General features: G+C 39.6%; 1 protein-coding gene across 20 annotated transcripts in view; it reads right to left on the reverse strand.

Annotated features, from left to right (window-relative positions):
* Nucleotides 1–12,798, reverse strand: part of Kif21a (kinesin family member 21A) — a 112,537-nt gene that overhangs the window by 17,609 nt on the left and 82,130 nt on the right. For 8 of the 20 annotated variants that reach the window (XM_085678800.2, XM_085678799.2, XM_085678804.2 and 5 more), the window contains 5 exons: nucleotides 8,350–8,410; nucleotides 7,693–7,747; nucleotides 5,427–5,641; nucleotides 1,946–2,053; nucleotides 506–634 (listed from right to left, as the gene is read on the reverse strand). In XM_085678800.2, the coding sequence (XP_085534926.2) occupies nucleotides 506–634; nucleotides 1,946–2,053; nucleotides 5,427–5,641; nucleotides 7,693–7,747; nucleotides 8,350–8,410 (568 nt within the window). The remainder of the gene's footprint in view (nucleotides 1–505; nucleotides 635–1,945; nucleotides 2,054–5,426; nucleotides 5,642–7,692; nucleotides 7,748–8,349; nucleotides 8,411–12,798) is intronic. The other 12 variants (XM_085678807.2, XM_085678810.2, XM_085678812.2 and 9 more) reach the window with 2 other exon arrangements.

A 12,798-nucleotide genomic window follows, 5' to 3' on the forward strand; every position in this document is an offset into this window, starting at 1 on the left:
CCAGTCCCACATCCTCTCTCCACCAGGGTGGCAATTTATTGCAGTGACAGAGACAGTGAAATCTGCGGTAGATTTATCTGGAGCCACCGAGGGGCAGGAGCATGTGGTTGTTGTAAGTCGTCCTCTATACCAACAGTGAAACCTTTGCCACTTTTCAGTGTAGTCTATCATGGTTCGATACCATTGTGAGCTTATAGAAGCCGGAAAATCCAAAGAAGTTTTAACACCCAATGCTCAAAGATCCTACTTGACTTCTATCAGAATAGGAAAGATCAGAATGGAGAATACAGCCATGAACAGCTACTGCAGGGAGCAATGTTCAGCAGGAAAATAATCTCTTAGGTTTGCCTACATGGTTCCTTCCCGTTTAAAAAACACAAAAATATGGCAAGAGTTTACTATTCAGACTCCGCCTCCCAGACAGAAAGGGTGAAAGTTCCACACAGACTGTTGTGGGAGGTGCGGAGTCCTGGGTGAGAAGCCAGGGCTCACTTCCGTGACTTACTTATCCTGCTGAACTGACGTGTTTCCCTGAGAAACAGTAAGACGATTAAACACGTTCAGTTCGTTACGGGGCCGGCTTGGTGGGGAGGAAGGAGGTGAGAGACTAGCCTCGGAAGCACCAGAATCCGAGCTACAAGAAAAAAAGAACATTAAACAGGCGGCTTTAGTTAGTGATGCTTTGTTAGGTGAGTTCTAGAAACATGCTTTTAAAAGGCTTTTTTATTAGAGGACTCCTTCTTTTCTTCCTCTCTTTCGTATTTATTTATTTATTTATTTATTTATTTATTGAGACCTTGCTTTCTGAATAATTTAAAAAATAAATTTACTGAATTTTGTCACATTGGTCACAAGAGGGCACTATAGACAAAGAGTCTGCCTAGTGAGATCCAAAATCCACATCGACAAGGCAAGCCCAACTTAATTATAAATCTAGATAAAATTGAGAGCAATAGCTTGCTTTGCAGGAGAAGCGACAGGCCCAAAGGACTCAGGAGCAATTTGCTTTATCAGTCGACTTTTAAATAATTTATTTTCTCTAGGCTACCATTTCTCAATGATTCCTGAGACATTGGATTTAATAATTAAGGCAGATTAGGTCTTTGGAACTATAAAAACCAAGCATGAATAGAAGGATAGTCAGCATGTCAATTAAGTCAGCTCTACTGATGGCTGGTGGAGAAAATGTGTGCACAAAGGAACAGAGCAATAGTATAAGATTGTCCACTAAGGGACAGAAAAATATATGAACCTGTGTTTATGTTAGAGGAAAGAATACGCTAGTGTTTGCTGGTATTAAAAGGCAAATGGGCATGGTTCTTCTCTGCCATTGACCCACCTGCTCCAGACAGCATTCTGTGTAAATGAAGCAGGGTGGTAGCAGAAGTTGGGGTGCTTTTACATAATGATTTACTTATTTAATCCATTTAGCTTCTACATGTCGTGGTGGAGCAGATTCTAAGCACCCTCGGAAGGGGTCAGCAGACTGCACTCTGCACGGCTACCTAAACCCTCACAGAACATTAAAGAAATGCTTGAGGATGGTACCAACAGTCCAAATGTGAGACACAAGAAAACGACCCACGGGTCACACCTTACGATGTGACCACTCAAGGGGGAAGGTCAAATTAGCTTCAGAGGACGGGAAAAATTAACTTTGAGCTTTTATAGATGATCATTTGAAATAGAAGCTTGATAATGTTTAGTCCAAAGGCAGAGGAACCTTTTCGGGGCTTTATGAAAATAACTGAAAACTATTAGTGACATGAACGGGGAGATGTGCTCAAGTGTATTAAAAGGGTGTGTGTGATCATAAAGCCGGAAACCACTCAGCCAAGTCAATAGTTCGCTTAATTGTCTGAGAAACCAGTCACGAGCAACTTGCAGCTGCCCCTCAGCGCCTGCTGCAGCCTTCGGAGGACGTAAGACAGCGTTAGGAACTTACTGTTTATGCTCCTTGGCCTTGGGTTTCTCGGCTTTCTCGTATGCCTTTCTCCTTGCTACAGGGGAAGGCTCTGGCATTTTTTTTTCTGATAGAGATGACTGTCTGGAACTAAAATAGGAAAACATTTTAATTATTTTTCTTATTTGCTTTTATTATTTTTAACATTTTTTTTAAATTTAAAAACTTTGGCAACTAATTTAATCTAAAAGTTCCAAATTTAATTTGGGAGAAAAATAAAAGTAGAATTAAAAAAAAAATACTTGACTTATTTTTAGTGGATAGAAGCCTAATAATCACAAACTTTTAAGTTACAATTTCATTAATTACATGTGTTTATTATCTTTTAAGGTAAAAATGATACTGCCAAAAAAATAAATATCTTAAGTATCCAAATTTTATTGGAAACTGTTTGATCTGAGGGAGAATTATCTTAAAAGTTTTGCAAGAAAAAACCTACTAGGCTATGAGAAGTAGTATAATTTAATAGATAAACATTAAAACTGGCCATAAACCACGTGGTTATAGCATAGCAATGTAAGTAATAACACAAGCCAATCATGACAACTATTTTTACTGAACAGATTTAGACACTGATTAGTCATTTTCTATGTTTTAGTAATAAAACATTCTTGTCATTAACTTTAAGTAGTAAAAGTTAGGTGTGGTGGCTCAAGTCATTAATCCCAGCACTGAAGAGACTGAGGGACCAGGATGTTTAAGTAAAATCTGAAGCCCACACCCACAAGGCAAGCCAAATTCAAAATTATATAACTTAGGGTTTAAATCAAACCGCTCACTTTACAGGTAAGGCAGCAGTCTTTATAATCTTGGGAACAATTCTAAATTATTTATCTTTCTCTAGTCCCCTATTTCTCAATTATTCTTGAGATACTGGGTTCAGTAGAGACAGGGGATTATATTTCTGGATCCTGGGCTACACAGTCATTTTTCAAGTGAGCTTTGGGGTCCAGTGAATGAGACCATAGGTCAGAAACTATTTTAAATTAAAAACATGGAGTAGCTCATGAATAATTAAAACTTAAAGATAAGAGTTTTGTGGATGCAAGGATGAATATTACCATTCTCCACGAGGAACACTGCTTAAAAACCACGGAAAGGGTTTGCATAGCAATATGCAAAGGTGAAAACTCCATCTGACTGAAGAAACCGTATTTTAGCAAATTCTGCTCTGTGCACAAGATAAGGGAATGAAAGCGGTGTGGGAGGAGCTATGGGGACCCCCTGAACCAAGCGCAAACCTTCCGTCTGTGAGGACCTGGACTTGACAGGGTGATACAGGTGTGAAATCTTAGCTCTTGGGAGGTGGAGGCATTAGCCTTGACTACGTAGTGACTTTGGTGCCAGCCTAGGCTCCACGAGACTGCCTCAGACAAGGAAAGGAAGTGTCAGGAATTATAAATTCAGCCCTCTAAGTTCATGAAAACTTAGAGGTAAATTGTATGAAGAAGCAAAGTCTAAGAGACATTTTCCATAATATGTCATAAAGGATACATTGATAAATCAATGTATTACCTGAATGTGGATTCCAGGCCACAGCCTTAGTCTTGAGGTTCCTAACGTGCCTGTCATCAGACGGACTAAAGCTGAGCAGACACAAGTCCCTGACAGTCCCTGATCTGTGTCACTACCCTGTCACAACACTGAAGCCACGGCTACACTGGTTAGCAGCATCCAGTATTAATCACATAAGCTCCTTAAGCACATGCAAGAAAATTCTATCATTAAAATTAATTTTGCAACTAAAGGTAGACGGGACTGATAAATGGAAGATAATGGAAATGCCTTCATGAAATGAAGAATATTATGGAAAACAGACATAGATAGCAAGTTCATGACTTGGGTATTATATGTAGAGTTGTTTATAGCATGCTTCTTTAGGGGCAGTATTGTCATCTACATGTATTCACATCAAAAACCATTTGCAAGATTATAACTTGAGAACTGGTTTGCAGAAACATCATTAAAAATCCTTACAAGTGAGGGGCTGAAGAATTGGCTCAGTGGGTAGAAGCACTTGCTGCTTTTTAAAAGGACCCAGGTTCAACACCCAGCACCCACTGGTGGATCACAGCAGTCTGCAATTCCAGTTCCAGGGTATCAGACACCATTTTCTGACCTCTACAGGCATGAGGCACACACGTGCAAAACACTCAGATCCATAAATAATAAATAAAAATCTAAAAGGGAATGTTTAAAAGGGAAACACACTACACACACACACACACACACACACACACACACACACACACGCACGCCCGCACACATGCATGCACACATGCACGCTCACTAACAAAATCAGGGAAAGTATGCACATATACTGTCCAGTGCAGGGAAGTCGCTCTTTGTTCTCAAAACCGAAAATGAGAATGCCATGGATTACTTGTTTTAATAGAAGAGCTTTGTTGTTACAACTGCAGCTCCTCACAGGCTGTGAAGTTCTTTGTATGGGCTTTCGCCCCCAACACACAGTGAGCTTTAAGGTGAAGGGCTGGGGGCGGGGCAGGAGTGGTAGCTTATGTCTCTCATATCAGCACTCAGGAGCCGGAGGGCAGTCTGCTTTACATAGCAAATTTCCAAGCCATCCAGGGCTGCTACACAAAGAGACCCTATCTCAAAAGCAAAGCAAACAAACAAAAAAAAAACCTAAACTAAAATAGGAAAACTTGAAATGCACACAGTTTATAATTAGTTTTAGCTTTTTTCCTTAAAAGGGTCAGCAATGATTTATTATTTTATCAGGTTATTAGAACCAGATCCTAGATAACCTGGAGTAAACGTGAGTCTTAAAAGCTTATATTGACATGTAATCATTTTACTTGTGTAACTTTAGCCTAATGGAAGTGTTTCTAAATAAACTATGCCTATAATCATTACTCAGAAAATGGTGAGCCCTTAGAGCGATCCTAAAACTTAGAGATTAAAGTCAAAGATAACATTGAATCTTAAGGTTTTTTTTGATTTTCCAGATCACTAAGGTTAGGGTGAAGAGCTTCCTCGTGCGAGAGAGTATTTCCCACACAAACATGAAAGCATTTGGATGCCTGGCACCTACATAAAAAACAGGTGACTGTGGTAGCCCTCCTCTAACCCCAGCCAAGTACAGGCAGAGAAAGGGAGTTCCAGGAGCAAGCTTGCTGGCCTGGAGAGTGAATTCTGGGTTCGGCAAAGGACCATGTCTCAATATGGACATTCAGAGTGATTGAGCAAGACACCTAACACCAGCTTTAGAGACCCGCCCATACAGAACACACACACACACACACACACACACACACACACACACACACAGCACATATACATACACAAACAAAAATTGGGGCCAGCAACACCTAACAGAAATTGCTTTGAAAACCAGAGACTGATTATTTTTCAACAGAAATAAGAAATTAGAAACATGCATATTAATAAACGAAACAAAAAGCCCAAAGGAAGGGAGTTAGTATAGCCAGGTCAGACTTACATGCTGCCTATCTTAGAAGGTAAGCCAGATGGGGCAAGAAGCTCTTTGTCCCTAGCAGAAGTGCCACTGGTCTCTGTATGCATTCCAATCTCTTGCCCTTCTGCAACAGGTGTAAGAGGACCCGGCAAGGAGGCCTCTCCTGCACTAGTGTCTGAGGCTAGTTCACTGCTATCTGCATACAGCAACTCCATCTGAGTGGTGGTTCTCCTTCGCGCCTAGAGATGGAAAGAGAAGCAATCAGGGCCAAACTTTTGCACAGAACTTGATTAGGGGACTGAGATTTTTTTTTAAAAAAATTAGTCTGCAACAGATAAAAACATTATGTACATCTTTTCCTTGCAGGTATGGAGCTTATGAGATGGTTCAGCCGGTAAGAGCACTGCATGTTCTTCTAAAGGTCCTGAGTTCAACTCCCAGCAACCACATGGTGGCTCAAAACCATCTGTAATGAGATCTGGTGCCATCTTGAGGAAGAGACCTGGTCACTTGTCCTAATCAACTTAGACCATAAAACCCAATATGGACAAGTTCAAAAGAACCACCCTATATGGGCTGCCCATGCATGCTTTAGCACTGCCAGGGCATAAATTTCAAAAAGTTCAAAATGTCAAAGACAACATGCGTAATAGTGACAAGGCAGAGTTATAGACAGATAAGACCTTTCAAGGCCACAGAAACGGCCAGCATTTGGATTACACATATGTGCCAGGGGCTTTCTTAAATGCTGTGATGTCCGCAGGGGAGAGGTAACTTATTTACAAGTGGGGATGAGAAAGCACAGGGATGCTGGACATCTCTCCATGGTAATGCAAACAGAAGTGACAAAGTCAGCCAAAGGTGAGTCAAAGGCCACTAACACCACTGTGCTGTCCAGCCACAGTGACCAGCTCCCTCGGCATGTAACTGCTTTTAACGAGAGAAAGACAAGGGAATGAAAAAAGGAAGTGGGAAGGAATTAAGCCAAAGGAAAATCCATTGCAGTGAAGTTCAACTAAATTCTAACATTGCTCCTCTTTAAATGCTTTGTTAATATAAATTTTTAATTTTTATTTTCAGTGAGCTTCTTTTCTGATATTCTAAATATTGAGTTTACTCTGCTCATTGGAAAACTCACTATGTTATATTCTGTTGTTTATTCTATGTCGTTAACACAGTACAGCTGTGGCCCTTATTAAAATCGTGAAATGACTTCACTATTCAAAGGGAAAAAAAGGAAATGAGCCCTTTGTCACATCTTTCCAGTTCAGAAGCAGCAAGAAGAAGAAAAGCTTTGGTAATCGGAAATGTGAAAGCCCTGGAGACACCTTTTACCCTCTCGGTTCTTCCCACTGCACAGGCGGCAGGGCAGAGAGTACTTCTCTTGGCAAAACCCTAACCACAGTGGATTACTTTGTGGCCCTCACTTCCCAAGTCTCTTGGGTATCTCGCATAGGCTCACTGAACAGTCTACAGTCTAGGCTTTCACAGAGCCTAAAAGAGGAAACCCTGTGGGATTCTATCTGCTTTCACTGGATCCAAACCACAAAAAAAAAAAAAAAAGAAAAGAAAAAAAAGAAAAAAAACAACCTGACTTTTGGTAGCTTGTTTGATCATTCAAAACAAAATACAAACTATATACTGGAAAGCAAGTACTCCAAGACTATACAAAAATCTACAGATGTATTTTTACCAACTTTGTAAGTATTTTTCTAAAAAAAAGAAATTCTACACTAAAAATCCATATTTAAGACTTATTATGGGAGAAATGGAGGATCTGATAGCCTTGGGCTGATATTCCTACAAAAAAAAAAAAAAGAAAGAAAGAAAACTGATCAGCACTTACTGGTGTTTATTGCTGAGCTAGGGCATGATTCCTAACTCCCTCTCCATAAATTAGTATTTTAAAGAATCTCAGAATACTTAACAAGGAAATAACACTTAAAAAAAATAAACAGTGCTGGAGTTTCACAAACCATCACTTTAAGTGACTGATACCGCACAGCACTGCAGAGTTTACTACTCCACTAACCAATAGTTAAGACTCTGCTTCCATTCCACATTGTATCAAGCAGAAATAGTGTAGGAATTTAGTAAACCCTAAGTCTCAAGTGAGAAGTTTTTCAAAAATTTTTTTTGAATTATTCCTTATAGAGAAGATAAAATAAATTTCTTACGAATGAGAGAAGTTGAGCTTCCGCTCTATTGAGAGCCAAGTTGGAAGCCGAGCAGTTCACTCGAGACAGAGAACAATGGGAAAACAGTGGCTGACATTTGCAATTTTCCTTACCTTGTTCTTTGGTTTCACTTCACCACAGAGCTTCATGAGGTCTGAAGACAGCGTGCTGCACGTAAATAAGGACCAATTAAGAGATTAAATTCAAAATACTACACAGATCTGCATGTCCTTTATGTGTACAACTATGAAAAAAAATTACATCTATGGAAATATAGAAAGGCAACATTTGATATTCAGATAGATTTATTAAAAATTAATCCATTTTTATTTCTCAAATATTTTATTTTGAAATTTATGACATGTCTTTGGTTTTCATATTACTATTCCTAGGGCTATTACTGACCATAAAATTAAAAATTATTTCTATTTTAAGATAATTGCTTACTGCAGTAAGGGCTGAGTTTTAAGAGTGTTACATGATGGCCTGGAGAGATGGTTCAATGGTTGAGAACATTTACTGCTCTTACAGAGGATCTGAGTTGGTGCCCAGCACCACCATGAGCGGCTCAAGCCACCTGTAGCTCCAGTTCCAGGGCATCCAATACCCTCTTGTGACCTCTGCAGACTCCTACACTCATATGCGCAAATCTCCACAGACATACACAAACATACATAATTAAATACACAAATACACTGTTAAAATGAAGAAAATCTTAAAAGAAAATGCTACGGAAGTAAGCCGAGTGTGGCGGCCTCCGCAGCTCTTACCTCCCCTCCAACCCCGGGCTGTGTAAAGGGGCCTCTTCGTCACTACTGTCCTCTTCATTTTCTACAAAGAAGGGAAAAACGCAAGTGTTGCACAAGTTGGACGGGGACCTAATCCCCAGGCTAGACATACATACATCAGCTCGGCATCTCAACACCGGCACTCTGGTTTGGATTGCTGAATCAAAACAGACTGTAGAAAAATAGTTCTAAGAAGCGCCTTTGTTTGCATGTGTTAGGATGAGGAGAAATGTACAGAGCATACAGGAAAATCATGAGTTTGAAAGGTGAAACATGGAAAAACGTGATTCAGAGAATGGGGATTCTGTTATATATTTACCTGATGAATATACACCTTTACTTTACATTAATACTTTTTATATATCAGTCCTAGTCAAACACACGGATTCACTGATGAAAAACAGAAGCTCACACAAAGGCTGCATGAGCGCCAGTCAGTACCCTTGGCCAATCACTAATCCTCTGAACACATAAACATTCTAATACTGTATCAATTATGCAAGCTTAGTAAGGTACCTTCCCCCGTCTCAAAATTTCGAGTAAAAGGAGCATATATGAAGATATTCAGATGTCACACAACAGCATGCATGTCATCCACAGGGACACGGAAGACAAAGACAACAGGTGTGCATGCAACAGCTGTGCCAACTACTGTAAAAACTGTTACATCAGCAAAAACTGTGGCAGGCGAGGATAAACAGAAATAACTAGGAAATCAGCAGCTGAGACCGCTACAAAACATAAACTCGTTAACTGTCAGCCATCCCCTAACACACATGCAGGTTTTTAAAACTCACATTTTATAATAAAATCATTCACAAAATGAAATAAATTCACGATGTAATTTAAATATATCATGTACGGCGTTCACATATTTACATTGTATAAGTATACTATGGACACGGATCAACTAATCCCTTCCTTTCTTCTAATGTTCCCTTTCTTCAACCACCGAGTACACATCTTGGTGAAAGTTTAGTAAGGTTTGAAAATAATATCTAAAATAGAATCATGTCTAGGCTTCACAGAGAGGAGAAGGAAATGGTGGTCTTGAAGACAATATGGATCTCAAACCCTTTTCCTCAAAAGAGTCCTCTGAGAACTTAATCCTCAAACAGAATATTGAGTGGCTAGACAGTAGAATTAGTTAATAATATAAAATTGGGGTTATAAAGAAATGGCGAGGTACGGTACTTTTGAATGAGAAATATCCCTTACAGGGTCAAATATTTGACACTTGGTCCCCAAGTGGTGGAGCTGGATGGTGAGGCAGCGCAGCCTTGTGGGGCAGAAGAACGTCCCTGGGGGTGGACTTGGAGCATTTACAGCCTTGTCCCTTCCCGTTTCCAATTTGCTCTCTCTGCTTGGTGTTTGCAGTTGGATGTGATTTACTACCCTTTTCCTTACAGACAGTGGGGGAAATAAAAAGAACTTGAGACTTTAAGCAGAAGCTCAAACTCAGTTTTAAAGAATTCTTAACTCCTACTTATGAATATATGCCTTCCAGAGAGATAACTTATGCTTTGTATATACACAACCTGGTCAGAGCCAAGAGAACCCCACCCCAGCCGGTCACCAATTTCGATACGTCCTCAAACTAATGTGAAGACTTGATCTGGGGAGCTAGCACACAGTCCTTATCACTAGCACAAGCCTATCAGATGTGCTTCTCACCAAGCAGCATTCAGATTCAGGCAGACACAGAACTCCCAGGTGTTCTGCTCGCCCGTACCAGGGTAGAGACTTTACCATCTAACCTCACTGGAAGTGAACCAAAAGTTTTTATATAAAAGGGATATGTTGGCATTCAGGAGTCGCATATAAAACAGAACTAATACAGAAGCCTTGTGTCTTCTTCCTGTAGAAACACCTACTTGCAAGCCTATACACACCTTGGCTAACTTCCAAAACAACAGCTCTCCAAGTATCCCTGGTTAACGACAAACTAATAAAGCATGCTCACGAGGTCTAAACTATGCAAACAAAGGCTGATGCCAACTACGTGCTTTCTATATGGGGGCCTAGAATCTGGTACAAGTTAGGCAGATATACTTAAGACCCTTGGCCCCAACAATGACCTTGGGTGATGATGACTGTTCAGTAGATTTCCCTGGCTCAGCCTGCTGTGTTTTGTTTCTAGGGCTTGCGCTCTCTATGGTCTCTCACGGACGGAAGCAAACAAAGGAACTTGAACGTGGACTCCTATGGGTTCATCTGTGTGCTTTCCCTTATACTACAGCTGTATATTCTTACAATTTTTTTCTCAATAAATCTTAACCACAAATACAACTATATGCTAAATTCCATTAGGCTCCTAGCATATCTGTAGTAGAATGGGGTACAGTAGAATACGTGCCCCATAACACGGGAAAAACGAAAATCTTCCTCAAAAGCTGTAAGATTGTAAGTGTGGTAAGGGGTGGTGATCCCAGCTTAGCCTCTAACATTAAGTTTCACCACTATAAACCATGTACTTTTCCTTCAGAGCACTGATCTGCTGGTACACCCCTTAGCTTGTGTGACCCCTTGTCCTCCTTTTGCTTTATATACCAGTTCAAATCCCATACCCTCCCATACCTGGCATTCTTTTGGGTAGTCTACTCTGTACTCTAGGGCCATTTGTATTCCATCTGTGCCCTCACTGAACTGTCATAAACATGTCATGGTATGCCAACCTCAGCAGAGCATAGCGCTCATGAGAAAATGATGAGTGTTGTAATCACCTAGCAATCCAGTTCTTAGCCTTGACATTTAAGGTGAGAATAGAAAGCTGAGCAAACTTTACACAGGTGTATTACCTATGGCTGCCAAGCTTTCCAGCTGACCATCCATTACTTTGGTCCTTCCCTGCTTGCCCTCCAGCTCCTCTGACTTGAATTATAGCCCAAATTTTTAGGGAATTTTTCTATCAACCGACATTTGCACTCTCTGCTTCAACAAGAGGAAACCATAAAAACTAAGCTGTCCATCAAATAAGCAGTCTGCTATTTTTAGACACAAAATGTCACTAAATAATTTTTCTTTTAATCTATGGGAAATATGTGAAGTTGAGACACTACAAAGAACAGAAAGAAGAGATGAACAAGGACAATGGGGAAGAAGAAAGGGAAAATAATTAAAAAAGGAAGTGGAAGGGGTGGAGGGGAGGACTAGAAGAAAAGGCAGGGACAGCAAAAAGGCAAAACAAGAAGAAAAAAGAAGAGAATGAAGTGGAAAAGGGGGACAGGAAAGGAAGAAGCAAGGGTGGGGAAGGAAGGAAGGAAGGAGACAAGACAAGCAGACTTGACAATGTGTGGAATGGCAGAAATGGTGCTGAGTAGCGGAACATGGGGCCTTTTAGTCAACCCTAATCACTCTTCTATATATCCCTGTCATAGCTTGAGAAGGAGCTTCAGATACTACTTTTTCTATTTATATGTTATATACAACACAGTCAATCTCAAAGGAATACTATTTCACAGTAATACGTGGTATAAAAATCAAACAGGTCCTGTATTTTATTTGTATAAGAGCTTATTGTATTAAACAGTGAAGGGTCACAGATTGTGGTTAGTCTAATGACACAGAGAAGAAACTACATTTAATCTTTGAGCTATTTTTTTCTCTCCTTCACCAATAAGTACTCAGAAAATTTTGAAAAGTTATATAACTGGAAAAAAGAAAGTTATGATCACATTTGTGGATAACTTTAATTAAATAAAAGTTATTCCAATTTTAGTACCCCAACGTATCACTAGTACTAAAATCCTTCCAGGCTCCTGATTCTACACAAATCATCACTAAGAGGACAGGGACTTAAACCAGTAAGCAGTTCACATGGAAGTCAGGAACAAGAAGAAAGTTAATACTTCTATGTGCAGCCTGGAGAGATGGCTCAGAGGTTAAGAGCACAGGTTGTTTTTCCAGAGGTTCTGAGTTCAATTCCCAGCAACAACATGGTGGCTCACAACCATCCATAATGAGATCTAGTGGTCTCTTCTGGCATGCAGGTAGAATACTATTACACAATAAGTAAATAAATCTTTTTTAAAAAAAAAACTTCTATATGCAATGATCTCTATAATCTCTTCTACATTGAAATTATGATGCCTACGATTATAACCACTATATTAGTGTGCTCAAAGTCCTTGTATCTTATTCCATTTATAAAAATATATATTCCTAATTTTCTTTTTTGAAGAAATAGATGAGACTATATACTAAAGAAAGTTATTTATGAGGTTAAAACAATGGATGCAAGTTAATACATATTAAAAAATTAAAAAGGAAAATATACTGCACGTTTTCCTATAAGAGAGAAAGCATTCAGAGACCATATATAATCCCACAATTGAGCTCCAGTGATGGTTAGCTCAAGCCCACCTCTTTAAACAACTAGGGATTTCAAAATCCAGAATGTTTAACACAAAAGATTTAGTGATTTTTTTTTTA

The sequence above is a fragment of the Myodes glareolus genome, chromosome 19 (assembly GCF_982192425.1).
Source record: "Myodes glareolus chromosome 19, mMyoGla1.1, whole genome shotgun sequence".
Taxonomy (NCBI): Eukaryota; Metazoa; Chordata; class Mammalia; order Rodentia; family Cricetidae; genus Myodes; species Myodes glareolus.